This window comes from Hippoglossus stenolepis, chromosome 20 (genome assembly GCF_022539355.2).
Source record: "Hippoglossus stenolepis isolate QCI-W04-F060 chromosome 20, HSTE1.2, whole genome shotgun sequence".
NCBI lineage: Eukaryota > Metazoa > Chordata > Actinopteri > Pleuronectiformes > Pleuronectidae > Hippoglossus > Hippoglossus stenolepis.
The window spans coordinates 6,344,671-6,366,160 of record NC_061502.1 but is presented as its reverse complement, the minus strand read 5'-3'; the positions used below and the strand labels follow the sequence as shown (position 1 = coordinate 6,366,160).

At 43.4% G+C, this 21,490-nt stretch overlaps 1 protein-coding gene across 1 annotated transcript; it reads right to left on the bottom strand.

Moving 5' to 3' along the window:
- Positions 1–7,712: 7,712 nt before the first annotated feature.
- Positions 7,713–21,087, bottom strand: ism2b (isthmin 2b). Its single transcript, XM_035144772.2, has 6 exons — positions 20,425–21,087; positions 15,767–16,018; positions 14,465–14,798; positions 12,537–12,674; positions 12,369–12,437; positions 7,713–11,775 (listed from the first exon to the last, which is right to left on the bottom strand). Exons 1-6 carry the CDS (start codon positions 20,533–20,535, stop codon positions 11,258–11,260), a joined length of 1,422 nt encoding a protein of 473 aa, XP_035000663.1. The 5' UTR covers positions 20,536–21,087; the 3' UTR covers positions 7,713–11,257.
- Positions 21,088–21,490: the final 403 nt, after the last annotated feature.

The window sequence follows — 21,490 nt, the reverse complement described above, 5'->3', positions numbered from 1 at the left end:
TCCTCACTTACGCTATACTGCGTCAGTGGATTTACAATTATTTCTTGTTAATTTGAATTCGGATTTTTTATTGTTTTGTAATTATGCTAACCGTAAACTTTATTTGTAGCTGTGCGATCAAGAGACAGACACATATAAAAGGCAATAAATACAAATCTGAAGAATAAATACATGAATGAAAGCGTAATACGAGAAAATTACACTCTAATTAAATGGCATTTTATTTCTAGATTGCGTGTGAGCACACAGATGTGCCCCCTGGACCACCTGCCCTTCCTGCTCGCTCTCCCCTTGTCCGCCTCAGTACCACCGGCCTTGACATGCGGAGGAAGATGATAAAAGATGTTATTCTTTGTTATGTGTGTAAATAATATAAAAAGTTTTAAAAGAAAGTATTGTTGCAATAGTTTTTTAGGAAATTATTTTGTTACTATATTTAATTTTATCAGTATATTCAGTGTGTTTTATCTTTTAAAGTTTGTTATTTAGTTTACTTTTCCCAAAATGTAAGCAATCTTTGTAAGCATTACAAACAGAATGTTTACCATTTGGCTCGGAGGTATTCTCCAGGAGTCACTGTCTAATCTGTATCAAATATGAAGTGACATTGAAAGATTCATAATACTAAGTAACAGTTTGGGTAAACAGGCACATGTTGCCGACGGGAATTGATCCAGTGTCATTTTAGTTGTATAACTCAAATTAATACAATAAAAACTGCATCCTATAACTTATGACCTGCACCAGGATCAGTTTCAATTCTTGAATTTTTCCATTTTTTACAAAATGTCCTCAATTGTCCCTTCCCCTCTTCTCCCCCCTTCTTTCTTCTTATTCCACCACCCATAGCAGCATAGTTTAACAGTGTGGTTATGGCACAGGTCTTGTAAACCAACAGGGGTCGGGAGTTCGATCTTCGCTGGGGCCTCGTGTAATGTGTTTCCACTGTGAGGATCACTTTATTTATTCAGCACCTTCCAAAAATCAAAGTAACAAAGCGCTTCACGATAACAACACTTCAAAGATTCACAAACTATAACCGTGTGAAATAATATGAGGTTGTGAAAAACAAATGTCAACAGTTAAAGATTGGCCATTCCATAAAAGTGAGTCTTAAGAAGAGATTTAAAGGAAGATCTGAGCTCCGAGCTCCAGGGTTGTGGAGCCCGGACAGCGAAGGCCTGGTCACCGGTTTAATACCGAATCATTGTCATCATCATCAGGAGGTTTTAGTAAAAACAAGTTTGAACTTTATCACTGAGACATCTGGAAAATGGGGCCATGTCACTGGTATCTAAAGATCTTTATCTTAACACTGATCTGTTCATTCAGTTGTATCTTGTGCGTCATCCGCATACATGGTAATGATGACACATACAGTTCGGCTCGAACTTTCTCAGCAGAGAGTCAGATTCATGTCGGTTGTGGTGCCTGCGCTAATGAGGCACAACCGGATCCATATATGTGTCATGCACCCACTGCACCTTTAATCTCTGGTTCACGAGAATCATGACACAGACAGTGAGTAACACTTTCCACGGCTTTAGAAGTTTGAACCAAACTGCTCTGCCTCCCACCTCCGAGTTCATCCCCCAAATGATGGAGAGGCGAGGGAATTCCTCCATGACTGAAAATAGGATCCATATTGCCAAGCGGAGCGTGGCGCTAGCGTAGCTCGATGTGCTTCACACACATCACCCGCCTGTTTTCACCTCGGCTGGTGAAGCGGGAAACCCTCCCTCCATTTATTCAATTGCACTCGTCTCCTGGAGCACTGGGTTGGGAGCCGTCCCAGAAGCTCGCACACAGGAGCGATAGGCTACGTGATGCAGATGGACATTGTGAATCAGATGTTTGCTTGTGTAAATATATCGGCTGATCACCACACGCACTCTGCGCTGCTAAAAGGGGCTAAAGGGCTGCGGCAAAGTTAGCGTGTCGGCACAAAATCGGATTTAAAATCTGCTGCTGTCAACGATTCCCAGATGAAGCAGCCTGTGCAGCTTTATAGCAAAAAAGTGTTGTGATCCACGTGGTTAAAAAACATTAGTCAATATCTGTTTATCTGTTTTGGGTCATTTAGCCACTGCTGTCATTTTATCAGATCGACCCAAAAAACGCTCACACACTCACCAAGTTATCATTCTGCAGGCTAACATGAAACTGGAAGCAGTGAACACGACACTAATCTGAGCACCATCGCACAAAAGGATTATCCTTACATGGTTAAACAAAGCTGTTAATAGACACCCGGTAACAACAATCGACACTCGGTGGTAACAACGTGAAAAGTCTATTCTACTGCGTCTGGGCACGTAGAGCATCATTAGAGGATTTAACCAGACACTGAATCACTGTGACTTTTAAGGTCAAAATAAGAATCTATATTCTTGTTTTGCAGATCAACAGATGTCAAATTTAAGCAACAACTTTTAGTTGATTTATCATTTAGTCAAACTACGGAACATTTATTGGCAACTATTCATCGTTGGATCATTGGACGATCGGACCTATTTTTCTGTTTCCATTTGGGAAATTTGGTACGTTTGAACACAAGCACTGGACCCAAAACGCCAAAGTGGGACAAAGAGGTGGAGTGAAAGTTAAAGAGAGATTTCATCACAGGGATTTAATGAGCATGTGGACAGACACCAGACTCACACAGGGAGCAGAGCTGAGACACAAACAACAGGCTGGAGTCACGACAGCAGGGGAGCAGCCACAAATATCATTAAAAGGCCCAAAAAAACAATGCAGGATAAGGCATCTCTGAGATGTCACTGGATTTGGGAGAATTGCAGATCCCAGCAAAATGTAATGTTTTGTGATTTTGACTGGTGTTCGGACAACACATTTAAAGATGGGCTGTTATAAAATGTGACTATTTATGATGAGGTGATCGATCAATAATCCAAATAAATGGCTGATCAATCCATAAATCCCCCAACCTCCTTAAGACAGTGCATTTTTATCTTAACTTGTGTGAGAATGTGTGAAGATAAATTTGTAGAATAGGGAAAATAACAAAGTATCGACATTGAGGGCTGTGTGTTTACTCATGGTGACCAGCAGGGGGTACTCTATGTCAGTCTCCTCAAACATCCTGTACTCTCCTGTCTATGCTTTTTCTGTGGAGGCTCACTAGGGGACAAAAAAAAGGCAGATTCTCCCTCACGTTTATTTTTTATTTTTTATTAAAGAGCGTGGCCTTTTATGTTGAGTGTATCATTTCTTAATTTCCCTTTCAGTTTCTGTGAGGAGAAGGACTCAAAGTGAAGCTCGGGACATGAGAATGCTGCAGTTGTTTGCAGCGGCAGAGTCAATTTGCTCGCGGGGCCGGCGTTTATCGATAGTTTCTTTATGACATGAAGAAACTATGACAGTAAATGACCACAATTCAGATTTCTTTGTTTGCTGGGGTCCAAACATGCAGGGTCAAATGAGCACGTTGTCTGTTTTTCGTTTGGATCATCCCTGCGAGTCAAGGTTCTCACAATCTGATCCAAGTCTGACCTGCAAAGCCACTTTCCCCCAGCTGGTTTACTACGACCCAGCCGCCTCTGTCGCCATGGCTACCTCATACCTGGGCATATTGTTTGCTGTGACCTCCGAGCTTGTCTGCATTCTTATCTCCAAAAGAACGTGCACTCATAGCTTTGGTCCAGGGTCTCTGCTCTGTGTAAACGCTGGAGGCTAGGGGCTGTTTGATGTTGTTATGGCTGGCCGTGTGCCGCCTGAGTACGACCGCATCTGCAGGGCCCTCACGTCCAGAAGGTATTGGGTTGGCCGCTCTTTTGATTATATTATCAACAGAGGGGTGGAGGGGCGGGGGGAATTAAGACTCCCACTGGACATGTGTAAACACAAGTTTGTCCAGTCTGGTTAATCCAAAGAATGTGAGTTATTCAGACCTCTCTGAGGATGTTCATGTCCAGCGTCGGGATGATCGCGCTGAATATTGTTCTTGTTTTTGATAAAAAACATTTGCCGGTCCTCGGTTTTTGCGAAATTGCAAAGCGCAGAAAACATTAAAGAGGAAAGAAGATCTAGACGTCCTACCAATAATTATGAGATTGGTGGTCATGATTGAGTGACATTTTTTAATTCAGACATTAGCGCCCTCCCCAGGATACATTGATACAACTTTGGGGGATCCCTTTTTCCCCCCATATAGTATCATCTCAAACTTTTGACTTGCCGTGTTCTTTGGTTTGTTATAAATTATTCACAATTCAAATCATCGCCTCATCAGCTGAACTTTGTGTTTGGTGCTATGAGAAAAAAGGAAATTCAAAATGTGATCTCTTCTTTCTTTTGCTTATTTCTCCTAAACGCAACTGAGCTCAATCTAAGGTCAATATGAGAATTAGACTATTTTCTCAAATCCTTCAATTTAGCTCCTGGTCATTATTTAAGACCATAAAATGCTCCTATTTCTGTTTCCCTCCACTTTTCTTTAGTCGGCTCAAAAAAATAAAGATTTCCTGAGATGTAATTGAGATCCAACAGAAAACTTGATTTGCTTACGCACATTATCTGAAATTTGTCTCAGCGATCAAATTCTAGCCCAAAGAAAACTCTGAGAAGCCAATGAGTCCAGCAGATGATGTTATGGATTATGGATTTCTTCTTCTTGTTTCCATGTCTCTTTCTTGGAAATTTACAAACCCCCTTCAGTTTATCTGTCATCCAAGCCCATCCTCAACCGACCCTTACCGATAATTGAATGATTGAAATCAATCTTCTACAAATAAGACGATGATTTATTTCTCATGAGACAAAGAAGAAGGAAACATTTTAGTTTTGCTTTTCCTTAAAGGTCCAGTGTGTAAGATTTAGGTAAAAGGGATCTATTGGCAGAAATTGAATACAAAATAATCCTAGTGATGTTTTTACTAGTGTGTTTCATCTAAATTGTATGAATTGTTGTCTTCTTTACCCTAGAATGGGCTTTTTATATTTAAATACTTTATATTTACATCGGAAGAGGGTTTTTTACAGAAACCTAAACTGAAAAAACACCTTTTGAGTTTTTATGACAACTGAATTTTACCACAGGTTCTCTTTCATGTTTGGAAGTGGAGGGTGAGGTGAGGGGTATTCAGCTGCAACATACAACTTCACCACTAGATGTCACTAAATTCTACATGCTGAACCTTTAATAGGTGCAAACATGATTCCTGCTAAATATCAGCATGCTAACAGTGCCACATGCAGCACGTTAGGATGTCGTCATTCGATTTTTCATCCCTAATGAACAACTTGTGTCACCTGTAGGAGAAATGAGGGCAAAATCAAAATTTCACTTCTTGTGAAATGTTATTCTTGCTCCTTAAATTCTCTCGTGGGTGGAGGCTCCATTTCGAGATGGCTCCTGTTGATCGTTTCAGAACAAGGCCGTCCTCTGTGTCGAGGAATGGGTTGAGTCCACCTCCAGATAATCCATAAGATCCTAAGATCCACTGGCATCCATATAAGTCCTGGAGCAGCTGAAGTGTGTGCATGAGTTTGTGTGCACGGGCTTCTTGGCATTAACACAGTATGTGGTTCATGACTTCTGTGACCCCCTGTCTGCCTCCTGTGTGAGGGTATGAGTTTGCATGGGGGTTATTACCCTCATGAACGGGGGGAGCCGGCAGCCGGAGCAGTGACTGCTGGGCTGTTTGCAGGTTGACCAGCCGCAGAGCACCCAGAGGAAATCTCATGTTCCTGCCAGCCTACAAAAGTAAACAGATCTGAAACCACTGAGCGCTGGCATGAGGCCTGGGCCACCGGCACTATAACCAGAGGAATGACTCACACCACACACACACACACACACACACACACACACACACACACACACACACACACACACACACACACACACACACACACACACACACACACACACACACACTCACACAAACACACGCGCACACATTCATTGACTAACATATAGGTGCACAAGGTGATGCATGCTTTGGTGATGGCAATCCAATCTTTCCACGTTATGCATGTGTAATAATCCACACACACCAACGTTGGTGAGCTGGAACGTCTGTTTAACCTCAGCGTACTTCTCCCTCTCTGACACGTGCCACCGGTGAAGTGTATTCACCCTGGTTTTCAAACCACGCATCCTCCCGGTGACTCTCCATTCTATATTTCTGGTAACATCTTCTGGACGGAGACAGTTTTGAATCCACTCTTTCATGTGCCCCTTTTCTTCCCTCTTCTGTTTCCCCCCTGCCTCAGTCCCTCTCTGCGTTCCCCCGCGTCCTCACATCTGCGGTTATTTATCTGTTATTCTGCGGCAGCAATGTGGTCAACATGTGTCTGGCTCCGCTCCACGCGGCACTCATCTGTAGTCAACTTAGGAAATCACCGGAGGAGCGTAGTAAACCATACCAAGCTCCTTATCGTTTAGAACACAGTGGATACATAACAGAGGGATGGAGTTCTAAATATCTCCCTTACTTTAGTACATCCTCCATTAATTGCATCCCACTTTTGACCTAATGTTCTAATGTGAAGGCATAGCCGTGAAGGATAGAAACCATGACCCACTGGATTTAGAGTATCTGAGAGGAGTGTTTGGATTCCCTGAGCCTATGGATTTAGATTACCCCGACCTTTGACCTTTAAATCTCACGGTTATTTAATCCTCTAGAAAGACTATAGGTTCGGACATGATGGTAGAAATACGGTAGATCAACCTAGAAACCTCGGTGGAGATGGATGACGGCGGTGGTGGTGGTTAGATAAAGCATGCAGGAGCTTAAAAGGTTAAAAGTATGGTACAGCAGGGCTGTTCTGTCTGCCGGGTCAAGTGGAATCACGTCTGCATTACGTTGATATCCAAGCTGCTTTTTCCTGGAATTTTTATGGCCAATGCCATTCCTCTTGCTTTTGCTCGGAATGAACCTTACACTGTATATAAAGACGAATGGCATGACTACTCCCCTGGTAGCTGGCTGCAGTAGAGGTCATAAACCCTGGCTCATCCATGTTCGTGGATTGGACATGGACCAAATAAAAAAGTCAAAGCACACATAAATTACAAATTTCTCAAGGATATTTCTGGTCATTTGAGGTAGTTCTTTTCACTGTTGTACGTCCTTTGTTTGGTTTTAATTGTGGGAAACATCATGATTGACAGCTGAGACTGACTCACGATTGGTCGAGTGCATGTATTAGTGGGGACCTCGCTGCCACGGCTCCATCCCCTGATCACTACAGCACAGACTCTGGCTCCGAAATAGCAACATTGCAGCGTTTGTATCGGTAATATTTTGGCTTCATTTCTGGATGGTGGAAGACACGTAGTCCAACTTTAATACAAAATTGGTTTCCTCGTTTTGTGTGCTAAGCTGGAGCTAGAAATGTATCTAATGAAATCCACATTACGGACGTGAATAAAGAGTTTTTCCCAGAAGGTCAAACTATCGCTTCAAATTTTGTGACAGAGAAAGCTGTATGGTGTGTCCCATTGGCTGTCCTGATATCACCCAGTGGCTTCATAAGGAAGTGACGTGTTTGTACTAACCGAATGCTCGCTGCACGGTACCTGTTGGAGAGGAAAGGTATGGAAAAGCTTGGTCAGTCAATAAATAGCATAACTACTTGGTTGGATAAGGGATTTTACTCTACAGTGCTGTGCTGTGCTATGCTTGGCTCCACTTCACGGTATCTGGAGTGTGGAAAAAGAAACGACACACTAAAAAGTCAGATGAATGCAAGGTCTTTATATATATATTTCGTCAGCATAATTGCAACAACATTTTTTATTTATATAGCACTGCAGTACAACGTAAAATGAAACACACACTTTATGTTGCTGTACGAAGCGATATGAGGCATGTGGTTTCCCTTTTGATGCGGGTGCCTTCGTTTTTCAGTCGGATTAGTGCACCATGTTGAGTATAGAGTCATTTCAAAGCTTCGACAAAGTTAAAAAACAAAACGAGAGCAGACAAATAAATACTGTACAACACCATATATGTAATACTAGATTCAGAAATCACAAAAAGATCATGCTTCTCTCAACCGAACGCTTGATATATGCACTCTCATAGAACAATGCAGCATCTCTGGCGAGTTACCCTTCACAATAACACTACCGTCGACAAATGGCGAACGTGAGTACATTTTGATATATCATTTGCATGTGTGTGTGAGCGTGGATTCAAATATATACACGTGCACACACACAATTGGGTGACAAATGAAAGGAAAACCCAATATAAAGTGTCTTGGGCCACCACAAGCCTCCAGAAGAGCTTCTATTAGCGTCATGAGCTCAACAGGAGGGTTAACACCATTCTTCTAAAAGATATTCCCTCATTTGGTGTCAAGTGATGAATGATGGAGAAGAACGAGTAACACGCCCATCCAAAATCTCCCAGGGGTGTTCAGCTGAGCTCTGGTGACTGCGAAGGCCATAGCATATGATTCACATCATGGTCATACTCAATGCTTTTATCCGCCCTCATACTCTTTCTGCCTTTGTTAGGTTCCTCTGTTCGTATACTCTTTTTTTCCCCCTTCAATTTGTCACCAATCTGTATAGACTTATAAATAAAGTGCCTTCCTTCAAAATTGGTGATTCCAAAATGTAAATGCAAATCTGGAAGCAGAGTTCCTCAAAAAAAATAAAAGATTTGGAGCAAACATCCATGAAATCAGACAGGATAGAAAGGGCCATTCCTGGAGTTGTAGGATATTTCTAAGGGGTTTAAAATGATTGTCACTTGGAGTTTATTGGCGGAGGTATAAAGTCTTAAAACATCTACTGCTACAATGCTAACAATGCTCAATGTTTAATATGGTCACACATGAGCTTTTTCATTTCTTTGTGCTATACCTAACGATGGAAGACTCAAACGTTTCCTAAAGGTCAATGTTGGGCGTGTCCATTTGAATAGGAATGTCCTTTCTATCCAAGCAGCTTAAACTGCAATGACACCTTTCTACCACACTTAATGTACCGACAACAATAATTCAGATATAAGGGATCTATTTGCTTTTATAAACTGCACAAAAGTATTATCTCTTCACCACTTTCAATCCGGATTACACACACGATAACACTCAGTACTCTTTACCCCGATACACTTTGTACAAAGTCTGATAGTGCTCCGCTGTAGAGGTAAATGAACAAATTTGTTTATCATGGTCAGTGAGTCACCCTGAGAACATTGCAGAGACACATCTTTGAGCACAATCTACTCACTGTATAGCTGATTATTTCTTTCTCCTACATTTGCACTGAAGAGACTTAGGAGGTTGGATTTAACACAGGCACCAACAGTCGGATTTTTTAACTCTTTGGCACCCAGATGATATATATTGTAAAAATGTGAGGAAACGCACAACATCAATCTATGTGACAAAACATTTTTGAAATCCAATGTGATGTGCATTACTGTCTAAAGGCTGTTCTCACAATTCTCACAATCAAGCTCAATAAAGCAATTGAAAATTTCAAATGATTAATTCATAATTTATCTCTCAGGTTCACATCTCAAATTCTTTTATCATGACAATTTTTTTCTTTCCAAAAAATTGGTTGAAATGTACATTAATGTGAATGCATTTGGCATTTTTGGGTCTACTTATGTCCGACACCCTTCATTCTTTTCAAAATTTCAAATTTGTTGGACTATGCTTGTGTTTGTTGCATTAATACAGCCCACGCTCATGTATTCATATTACACCTGGTATTAAAATGTGTTTGGGTGAAGGTAATGCAATCTGAAAGTGCTGGACCACTGGAAAAGTACAGTTTCTACTAAATTTAACACAAATGTAAATGCAATTCTGTCGTCAACCCACAAACAACGTGGATGGAAATACATAATCGCATGTGACAGTTCCAGACCAGCGAGGTAGCAGCTAGGCAGCTACAAGCCATTAGCCAATAAACACATGAATCAGTCCTTCCTCTCCTCAGTCCTTAGCAGTGGACTTCATTCAACACATTTGTGAATGAAGTAAAGAAGAGAAAAGCAAACAAACACAATAATAAATCTACCATCTTCTTCTACTCTGTTTTTGCTCCTTGTTTTTTGGACAATGTGTAGCGGATGTAACGTGAGTTGGAAGGAGTCATTAAAGCTAAATCAGATCTCCGGCCACGTCCATACTACTATGTTATTATACGTGACCACTCACGTACAACTGGGCATGCACATGCTAGTGTAAACAAGAAGGAGTGTGCGTCTCACTGGACAGAGGAATTGATGCAGATTACTCAAAAAGTAGCTTGTCTCAGATTCTAACAGTTTTTGTCTTTGCTAACAGCTGTTAGCAAAGACAACAGAGTCAGCAATGCTTATAATTGATTATCCATGTTGCGTTCTACACGGCTAGCTGAGGCTAATGCCCCTTCCAGAAGGGGGTCATGTGATAAGAACCTGACGAATCAGCAAACGGTACGTCATGAGTAAAAAGACAAAATCAGCAGGCAGTTGTGAGTGTTTACGTCATTGTTTCTGAACGTCTTTGTTTCTGCTCGTCCAAACTAAAACACGGCTGCAGAGTTTTCAAACTTAAACTGGGCCAGCATTGTTTCCAAACTTCTCTGTTTTAGCGGCTCTAAAACTCTTGACTAGTGTGGATGCCAGGCGTATCTGTAGCTGAGTCGATGCATTTGTGAATGTAGCATCAGTGACATTGGAGTCACACATTAATACCAGGTGTAAATGTCATCACATTCAAATGGTATCTAGATAAAAATCTGGTCATGATACTCTAACTGCCAGGTGTAAATGGAGTCATACATTTCCTAAGGTAAAACCTCCAAGAAGCATGATCAGGATGTTTACCATATGTTGCTATGGTCAATCACAAGCGCTCCAGGACACCGTCAAAAAAGCCAGTAGGTAGACATCATGCTCACACGCACCCAGGAGAGTGCAGTGAATAAAAAGAAACAGAGCTTGATGTCATGCCAGATGTGTAAATGGTTGGCAAGCAATGGGAGAACACTGCATTTTTTTCCATTCATGTAATTCAGTTCAGTTCAGTTGAGCCTGTTGTCAGGACACGGTGCCAAATCCTAACTTGAGACAGCCACACTTCACCATCGTTTCTAAACCCCACACATCTGCCAATCACAAAAGTGCATTTCCCCTGAGTCATCAATGCATGATGAATGGCTGATGCATGGTTTAGATGTAATATTTTCGTGACTTTCAAGGTAGACAGCCTCCGTTCAAATTAGGATTGGGCCCTCTGACTCTCTGAGTGAAGTTGTACGTTTGGCTGTGGTCCCTCAGTACTCCCTGGCCTCTTCTAGTTCGTTCATGAACACGTCTTCATGGGGGTTTGCTGGGCAGCTCAGCCCATTGTTGGGTGGACGCACCGCATGGAAGCGACTCCAATCTCCCTTGCACAGGATCCACGGCAGCACGTCCACTTTGAAGTGTAGCTCAGGTGAGAACTCAGTGCTGATCAGGTTAGGCGTGCCTGCGCCTTTACCCCGCGTGATCAACCGCCCGCGTTCGTCATAACAACAGTGCTGCGCTGCGAGAGTAGACAAGTCACCAGAAAGTGCTGAGCGGATGCAGCTGCGCGCTGACGGCTTGTAGATGTCCAGGCGCTCCTTAGGGCCACTGGCATCACGCCAGCGGAACTGCCGGCCATGAGTCTCGTCATAGACACTGACGACGGTGTATCCTACTTCAGAGGGGTAGGAGCAGGGGCAGCTGGGCAGCTCGGACAGCACCTGGTGGAGGTACCTCTGTAGGAACTCACTCTTACAGTTGAGCCACTTCTCACAGCTGTCCACATCTGTTGAAAAGAGGACGACAATACCACATAATGTTACGGTTGTTCATGGTAGAACTACATAAACATCTATAGCTGCTTCCAGACATGCACTGAACTCCATCTCCTGAAATTTAATTGGAGGGGCTGCATGTGAGAGCGCAAATTACAGAGTGAGAGGCTGCAGACTTTTTTCCATTGGATTCATCGCGTAGGAGACACAGACAAATATGTCAACTTGGAATGACAACAAGATTTGTGAGCTTATGGTGATGAGGGCCTGTGTCAAAATGTGATTTTGGCAGCGTTATGTCCTGCCTCTACCTGCAGTGCCCTCTGGCAGACTCTGGTGAAAGTCTGGACCCAATTGTGCAGACATTCTCCGGGGTTTATGTCTGACAATTCAGTGAGCCAGTCCTTTTACCCTTGTGACATGAGTGGCATGCTGTTACTCGAGCATACTGAGCCAAGCAGGTTCTATCAAATAACATATCTAACTGAGGATGGTTTGTAAAATTGTGGACTGCAAAGAGTAAAGAGTTTTCAATACAGTGTAAAATATGATCCTGTAAACCAGTGAAAGATGTTATGGAGCATTCTTCATTAGATGAACTCACCTGTTCCAAATGGCTCGGTGCCATTCTCCATCTCGAAAGGAAAAGGTTCTACCACAGTGTTGACATCACCTACAAAAAGGAGAGTAATAAGTAAGATGTGGATTAAAAACCAGCGGGAACATAAAAATTATGAAATTGTATTTCTTTAAAATGGAAGTATAATCTCACCGGGGCAGGGCTCCTGGTCACACCTAGAGGCTTCTGTCAGAGTGCAGGAGTAGCCACAAGACTTCGTCCTCTTCCTCTCACCGTGTCCACACGTCACTGAACAGGGAGACCAGGAAGTCCACTCATCCGTCTCCTTTTCTGTGGGAGAGAGAATTCAGTGACTGACACTTTCACACTCCATTTGACATGGAGAGATTAAAATGAAAGCATTAAATTATTGCAAAAAGGTGACTTAATTTAACAAGACCATAGGAAGCAGCTTTAAGGTGTCATGTGAGATTATAAACACAAACAAAAAGAAAAGCACCTTACAGTTTTGTACTGAAGTGAACTCTGCGTGTCTAATCCACAATGTGTTTTCTTAGTTTCTTCCATTTAAATGGCAGTTTTCTGCTGCTCTAACCTTTCCCATGCAAACCCATATTCTTTTTAAAACGGCTTCAGTAAAATTAGAGAGAGAGAAGCTGTGCTGTGGCTGTCTGCCTCCGCACCATGTTTCCTTGTGGTGTTAATAATACTGAAAACAAGTCATTCTTGATTAAAGGCGAGGTGGGTGCAGAAATACCAGCCTGGGTGTAGCGAGCACCCAATTTGACTCTGTGGGCGCTGCCAGCTCGCCATGTGGCCATACGAGAATAAGGTCTCAGGAGAGTCTTAATTACAGAAGAAGCGAAGGCAGACATCCTTGATTTATGTTCTCAGAGTCTTTAGATGTGACCACTTAATAGGCATTGTTGCCCGTTGCTGGCTCGTCTGCGTGTGCAGAGAGTGTCTCTATATTGGCAGATGGAAAAGGGAAAGGATGTAGAGCCAAAATACTCAGGTTTTACTCAGGACACTTGCTACCGAGTTTTGAGGTTACGTTGAAAAGTTTGTACAACCACAACAGCCTTAAAAAGGCAGTCAACCACGCACAAATTTGTATATATGGGAAATGTCTTTAAAGATGCTCTAGGCTCTGGTAGATTGTGCACTAATTTACAGTAGGACTCACACACATTGGCCTAAAAACTGTCATCAAACTTTACTCTTCTTTCAGCATGTACACCTCTCTCTCTCTCTCTCTCTCTCTCTCTCTCTCTCTCTCTCTCTCTCTCTCCCTCTCTATCTCTCTCTCTCTCTCTCTCTCTCTCTCTCTCTCACTCATTATTTACTATTTTTACCAGCGAATTAGTGGCCTGTGCAAACTGAGACAACATTTTTTCCCACCAGAAGAAGGCAGAATTAAGAGGGGGAAAGAGCAGTAAAAGTTATGCAGGACCCTGAAAGCCCCCGAAATTCTTGAACAGGCTCAAAAGGCAGAGCCGCCGAGGGCAGTGAGGGCCGCCACGGTCTGGGGTGGGGGGCCCATGGGGTCCCGGGGAAGGATGAAAGAGCCGGCCGAACGGCCCCTGTCATTCTGAGTTCCCAATCTGCCCTCTAATTGTTCACAAGCAGAGGGCTGTTTTGTCCCAGGGAACATTGCCGGCCTCACGCTGCCATTAGCAAGCGCATCTGACCCATCTTCAAAAGGCAGGCCTCCGCGACCAGCACGACCAGTGTCGACTTCAAAGTGCCCATAATCCACAATGTCCTGATGGTCGAGTGCTCATGCTGCCTCGCATGCTGGCATCATTTAGTTGTCTCTGACTGTGAAGACAGTTATCGTGCAGCTTCCCTGAGCCGCCCTGTTGTTCTCTCTCTCTCTCTCTCTCTCTCTCTCTCTCTCTCTCTCTCTCTCTCTCTCTCTCCACTGTCCTTTCTCACTTTCTGTCTCTCCTCCCAGACATTCACATTATCTCTTTTTTGCTATAAAAAATTAAATGATTGAATCGCTTTTAACTTTTTTTACTTTTGGTTAAACCTGCAGATTGTGATTTTTTTTTCTTTTTTGGCATATGGTGCCTAAACGAGTTGTATGAGTGAGTGTACCACTTGGCAAAACTAACCATAGTAGCTCTGCATTGGATCCCAGCCTTCGTTCCAACGAGTGTCCCAGTCTCCGCCCACTCCGCTGGGTAAGGGTTCCTCGCTGCCATAATCCAGCGAATAGTCTTCCTCCTCCTCTTCCTCGCCAGTTTCCTCCATGCCCGACCGGCTGTTGCTGTCCTCGCCAGAGTCGGCGTCGGTGTAACTCCAGAAAAGAGGCCAGAAAAGCTTCTTGCCGCCAAGCCAATCTACTGTGGAAGAGGGGGAGGAGGAAGAGGAGGGCAGCCATTCTTTTTCCTTGGCCAGGTCCATCTCTACCTCCATCTGAGGGTCGTCCACAACCTCAATGGTCACCTGTGTAGGAATAAAGAGACGGGGTATCAGTTTGAATGTTGTCCCTCTCTGCCATTAAAACTGCAGCACCACCAGTACCTTCAGGCTGCTTTAGTGCTTGACTTACAAGCTCTTTAAGAAATCAACCATCTCAAATCTGCGGAGGAGTACTTTAGCAGACGAACACTCTCTCCCCTGATCTAAGTCAGCCAAGCAGACGTAATCATGAGCATTCAGCCAACTAAACAGTCGTCTCAGGGAGAGAATTTGAGCATTTATTCTGGATAACTACCTCTCATTACCTCAACATGACTCATCCTAGATGCTGCAGTGCTTCCAAGGGCCTGCTTCAACTGATGTGAAGACCAGGCAACAGGAAGATTACAGGGGAAATCTTTTCATAACTCTTTTGACCTCAAAGTCACAGTTAGGAAGGAAATATGATAATAGGATTTGGTTTAAATTGTCTCCGTTGAGCATAACGTTAGTGTCAAAGAAGAGCACATCTGGTCAAAATGCTACAGGGAAAGACATTTCATCTGTCTCTGTGCTTGATGTAGACGTAGGCCGGCATCATTACGTCCCTTGAACCACATCCTGATTATGTTGACCAGAGCAAAAGAGGATAACTGCTATTTGAACTTCTTGGCAATTTAGAAGCAGATGATGAGGACAGTTCAGTCTTCAAGATTAGACTGAGATTGTTCATTTTGTTTCACGTCAAGGAAATAAATCATTTTAGAGGATAAAAGACAAAACTACCCTCAAAATTCTCCTCGTATAAAGTGTTTAAATTGAACCAATAATTCACCACTTCTTGATTACTGTACGACTGAAGCACACAAACTATACCTGGATTGGCTTTGTTATTTTGTACAGAAATATACAGTATTCCTGACCCTGTAGATATCTTGAAGGCTCTCTTAGAAGCTTAACTTCTGGATTTTAACAGATACAGAAATGTGTGACACCTGTCACTCTCCACTCACCTGTATGTTGGGGTTCTGTGAGTTCATGTCGGCGTTGGCCAGGTCTGGAAAGTTCTGGAGATCCAGGATGAAGGGTTTGGTCTCCTCCTCAGGCTCTGGCTGTGGGAGAACCCCAACGGAGCGGTGCTGCGGGTGCGACCACCTCCTCTGGTGGCTGTGTGGCTCGGGCAGCAGACTCTGCACCTGGTTCTGCTGCTCCAAAGTCTCAGGGACATACTGGACCCCACCGTTATGAACAGGGTGGCCGTGACCCTGATAGAAAGAACAAATCAAGACATAGGATGGGTTATTGGGTGTTTACCTTAATTAGAAACTATAATCTGGAAGGATTTAAAAGATTAAATTCCATTTTTCATCTATGCTGAAGATGTGCAGACACCACCTTCAAAATGGGCAACTGGGACAAGCATAAGGTAGTCACTGATGCAAAACCCAGGGGCTATTTTAATGGTATTGAGTAAAAGAAATCCATCATTTATTCCTACTCTTTGAGGTGTATACAACAATTAGCGCTCTGTTTCCAGGAAGAATCCTTGAAACCATCTACCTTCTCATGACTTGGTCAGCAATTCCCAAAAGCCCCTGAGGCATCCAACTAAAGAGCCAAGTGACCAACCAGCCTTCGTTCATTTCATTCTCATCTTTTTTTCCCACAACAGTCATGGCATCCAGGCAGCGGACAAAGAGGGGCCTGTGCCAGAGGGATCCTCTTTTAGCTTTAATGAGAGGGCCTGGGAGGCGTGGGACCCCTGGGCTGGTGCAAGTGTGTCTGAACCTGCTGTGCTGCCGCCACTATGGCCACCGCTTAATGTGACCTTCCAGGTTGTGCAGCGTTGATCTCTGATACTAATGGTGATATTATAATGGAGGGGAGCTGTACTGTAGCTGAAATACAGTCACTAAAAGTGGATTTACAGAGAGGTCTGATCCTCCAGGGTGCATGTCTCTGTTTCACCTCTAACAGGACATACATCTATTCCATTCCTGATTCTGGTCAAAACCAAAAACCAAACTATACCAAACTCTAATGAACCCTGCGGTCTGCTATTCACTCATTACTGTCCCGAACACACTTAAGTGGCATGACCATATGATTGGACAGGACCTTAAGTTTGGACCTAAGCCAGTTTGCGGTCTACTAGGAGCAAACCAGCGGCAGTTAGAGGGGCTAAAGAGGAGAAGAAATGTCTGAATTAATGACCAGTCGGTTGATGATTTATAGTTATGGCCTCTGGAACGGGGAGTACTTTTCACTGACTGCTTGTGATTGTCCCATAAAGAAGTTATGTGGTCGGACAAATCCAAGCATGTGAACACAGAATGCCTGTTTAGAGGAGAAGCCTGTCAAGCATGATAAATGATGGATGAAGAGTTGGCCCCCTCCCCAGATATCTGTAAACTAGTGATGACAAGTAGATAACCTTTTGGGGATGGTTAGCCTATCTCGCTGTAATTTCATCCGCCATACGCGAATGCATGGGCATATTGCAATAAATCCAAATTGGCCATTTACAACCGACATTTTGAACACATTCTAATACTAAATGCTAAATATTGCAAGAAGTACTAATGCGCATGTAAATCTTAAAACATTTGAAGACAATATGCAAAGTGTAGAGCTGAAACAGTCAAGTAATCAATTAGCTGATGAAAAGACAAATAATCTGCAACTATTCTTATAATTGTTTAATCGTTCAAACGACAAAACATTTCCAGTTAAAGCCTCAGAATTGTAAATATTTGCGGCTCTTCTCTGTTTTATATGATTGTCAACCGAAACAAACAAGTCATTTGACAATGTCACCTTGGAAACTCACTATTGCCCGACATGTTATACTGTAGAATTAATAAATGATTATTCAGCCAATTATTCAATCCTAAAAATAATCTTTAAATAGCATCAGAAAGCTTTTAAGTTGTGCTTGCGTGTGTTATCTGTTGAGTTAGTTAGTTATTTATCAAGTTAGATTTTAATCCTCAAATTAATGGTCTATCTTAAGAAAAGGCAATTATTTGTGCATTATCCATGTGTAAACTTTTTCATACGGGAATGCACCAACACCACGTTGTATTACCAGTATCTCCAATTTAACATGTTACTTCTAGTCTAAATCAAACAAATTAAACAAATGATCTTCTATGTCAAAATAACAAATAATCAAGATCCGGCTTCTCTCATATTTACCCTGATTTCTGATAAGACAGCGTGATTACTAGGCTACTGGCCTGTTATTAGCTTGAGTGCACTGAGCAGCGTCCGTGTACACCTCCCTCACACATGCCCTAACACCCAAGGACTTGCGCAAGTTCACAAGAAAGACTAAGTCCAGAGTCATGAGAGGCCACATACTTTCACACCCTCCTCATCTCGTCCTGTTACACATCTGGATCCTGTATTCTTTCGCCCTGTATATCACTCTCTCCTCCGTCCTCCCTCCCCCCCTGTTCTCTCTGATCCCGCTCTCTTCCTCTCAGTAGTGGAGCTGTTCTGATCAAAGGCCCGATGGCCGATGGCGTGCAGCGCGTTTAACTGGGGAACTATATGGATGCAGCAGGGGACCCCAGACTGGCGTGGAGACTGGCTTCTCTCCACAGAGAGACATCAATGACAAATCCACCCCCTTTGGCACAGCGCTGTTGTCCTCTTTTCAAGTGACTGAGAAGAATGGATCCATTTTGAGCTACTGTTGTCGCTGCTGCTGATGGTGACACACATTCAGGTTAGGGGGAGCAGGACGGGATGGGGGCTGAGGTGAGGGGTGTGAGTGGGATCTGGTGGATTCTGGGGAGGCAGACGGTGTGGCAGCCCTGATTTATGTGCCCGCAGATATCAAAGGCCTCTGCACTTGGCCGTTTCCAAACCATTACAGAAGAACAATAAACTATGGGAGCTCTTTGATCGCCGCCTCTTGCAAATGGAAACGGGACAACAAATGCATGCCTGGTTGAATCGGGGTGAGGTTGTGGAGGTTAAGCTGGGAGGTGGGGGAGGTTGGGGGCGTAGAAAACAGACAGGGCGATCAGGACAAACGATATTTGGGAAAGAGGCCACTTCAAAAACAAACTCTTGTTTCTCCTTTGCCAAGAGATGGGGGGGTAAAAACCAAAAAACAGGAAATTCCACATTAACACAATAAAGAGCCAATGTAAACAATCAGATGGATGACACTTGACCCCCCCGGCCCCAGTGCGAGGGATGCCTAGGGTTCGCCTTATTCTGGTTACATAAGCATCTCGTTACTGGGCACCCGCTTTGCTGAGCCTCCCCTCCTCCTTCTCCCTTCCTCTAATCTCCCCTCTCCATCCACCACTTACAGACACGCATCCAGCAGGTCACAGGCGGAGGTACGGAGTCACCAACTGCAGCCTTTTCGGTGAATGAATAGAACAATCTCAACAAGCCGCAGTGAGATTTTTTTTTTTTCTTCCTCAGTAATCATTCCCCTCCCTTCTTCCCTCCCTCCCTCCATCCCTCCCTCCCTCGCCCTCCCCTTTCCCTCTCTCCCTGTCTTTCCCTTTGCTTTGACATCAATCAGTCAGATGATGAGAGAGAGAACGTCCCAATAGGGCATCCATGGGAGGCCACACAAGAAGGAGCCGGTTTCAAAGGCAAAAACTCAACCCTGACACAAACACACACAAACAGACTTTGATATCCAAATATGTCCGTGTGTAACACAAACATTCCCGTAGACACACACAGGCACAACACACTACACAGTGTGTGTGTGTGTGTGTGTGTGTAGAGAGAGAGAGAGAGAGTTTAGATTTATTATAGCAGGATGTATGCAGAGGCGATGGCAAGGTTTACTATACATGGAGAGAAGAATGGAACAAAAGAGAGCAACACCACTTATCTACTCACTGAATTGATTCAATTACTTGATGGATGTTTTAATAAGAATCAAATACACAGTGAAATGTTGTAAATGACACAATTACTAGCCTAACTAATAAGGTTAAAGGTTCTTAATTGCAGAGTGTTTTGTCTTTAATAACAGTTATTACATTTTTACGTGTAGTAAAAGCTGCAGAGGAACTTTTTTAAACGTTAGGTGAAAGTTTTCTGGGATGTTTGAATGATATTGTCCCTGTTATTTTTCTTAATGAAAGCATGTGTCGTAAATGACAATTACTCAAGGTACTTAAATGTAGTGTGTTTTGTACTGAATGAAAGTTATGCTACAATAATACGACGGTTAAATGTGTAATAAAAGCTACGCGGGAACTTTTTAAAACTTAAATTAAAGTCTTTCTGTGAACTTAGCGTGACATTGTCGCCTTTATTTCAATGAACTTAATGATGGCATGTGTTGCATATGGCACACTATTACTAACCTATATAATTAAAGTTAAATAAACAGTTGTGATAAGATCAGTTTCACGTGTAATAAAAGCTACGCAAGAACTTTTTAAAAGTCAGTTTGTCTGTGACGTGTGATGTGTGATGTTGACGGTGTTTTATGTTGTATTAACAATGTTATATTTGTTTTTTGAAGGGTTCTGTGCTAATAGTTTAGCCGTTAGCTCAAAACTCGTTAGCTTTTGTCAGTGACAGGTGAGATTCCACGAGTCGCAGCTGCTTGAAAGTTGCTCAACTATGAAGAAAATGTAAAGAGAAGCGACACAAAATGTTCAAAGTGGAGAATAGCACGCACCTTGTGGGCGACACTCTTGTGTCTGGTGGGGAAGCCCGAGCCCAGACTGAGCAGGAGCACCGACCAGAGCACGAGCAGCAGCTGGAGTCTCCTCGCGACCTCCTGACGCATGTTCTCCGCTTCGTGGACGTTTGAAGGCAAAAAAAAAAAAAAAAAAGACAAAAGTTCTCTGACGCTCGTGTCCAACTCTTCTCTCCGTGGACGAGTTGTTGTTGTTGTTGTTGTTGGAAGTGGAAGCGTCCCCCCCTCCTCGTCAGCAGCTCAGACTCGGGACAGACCCGGCGTCGGGAGGTGTGGGACTTTATGAAGATGCGCACCAGCGTGGAGAGGTGGCCCGCGCGCTGTCCATATCTGGCACCGGCGCCTCCTGCAGCAACTGTCAGTCCGTGTGTCGGCTCGAGTCCCGCTGCTGCTGCTGCTGCTGCTGCTGCTGCCTCTTCTCCTTCTTCTCTCCCCCATAAACAAACCACGGAGCTTTAAGTACCACAAACGAGTCGGATCACCCCACGCACGATCTCCCCGTCCGCACCGGCGCCCGCGTATTCTACCGCTTTACACACCGTGAGTCATCCCGGTGTGGGTGGGTGGATGTTTTCTCCCAATGCGTTGACATCTGGAGTTCATCGCACGCTGCGCCTTTTTCTTAGCCGCGATGCGCTAATCCATTATCCTGCTGAAGTTCATCCACCGGTTCCAGTGCGCGCGCGTGTGTGCGTGTGCGATAGTGTGCGTGTGTGTGTGTGTGTGTGCACCCGCTCCAGCCAACCGGGTTCGGTAAACTTGCCTTTTACGCACGCATTGTGCTGCAGGGGTTGGGGGCTGGAGGCTCACAGCTGTGGGGGCACTGGGTTTATTGATAATGTACAAGGTTAAATTTACTCATAACCTAATAATCCAAACAAATACTCACATCTTCATATCATCGTTGTTTTAATAGTGACATTTAAATCATCTTTCAAAACTTGCTTGTCGAAGCTTTTACTGAACTGTTTTTAACTATTATTATTGTTTCTTTTATCATTTTCCTTTGCCATCAATTTTAAATGATGTTGATTTATTTGATTTG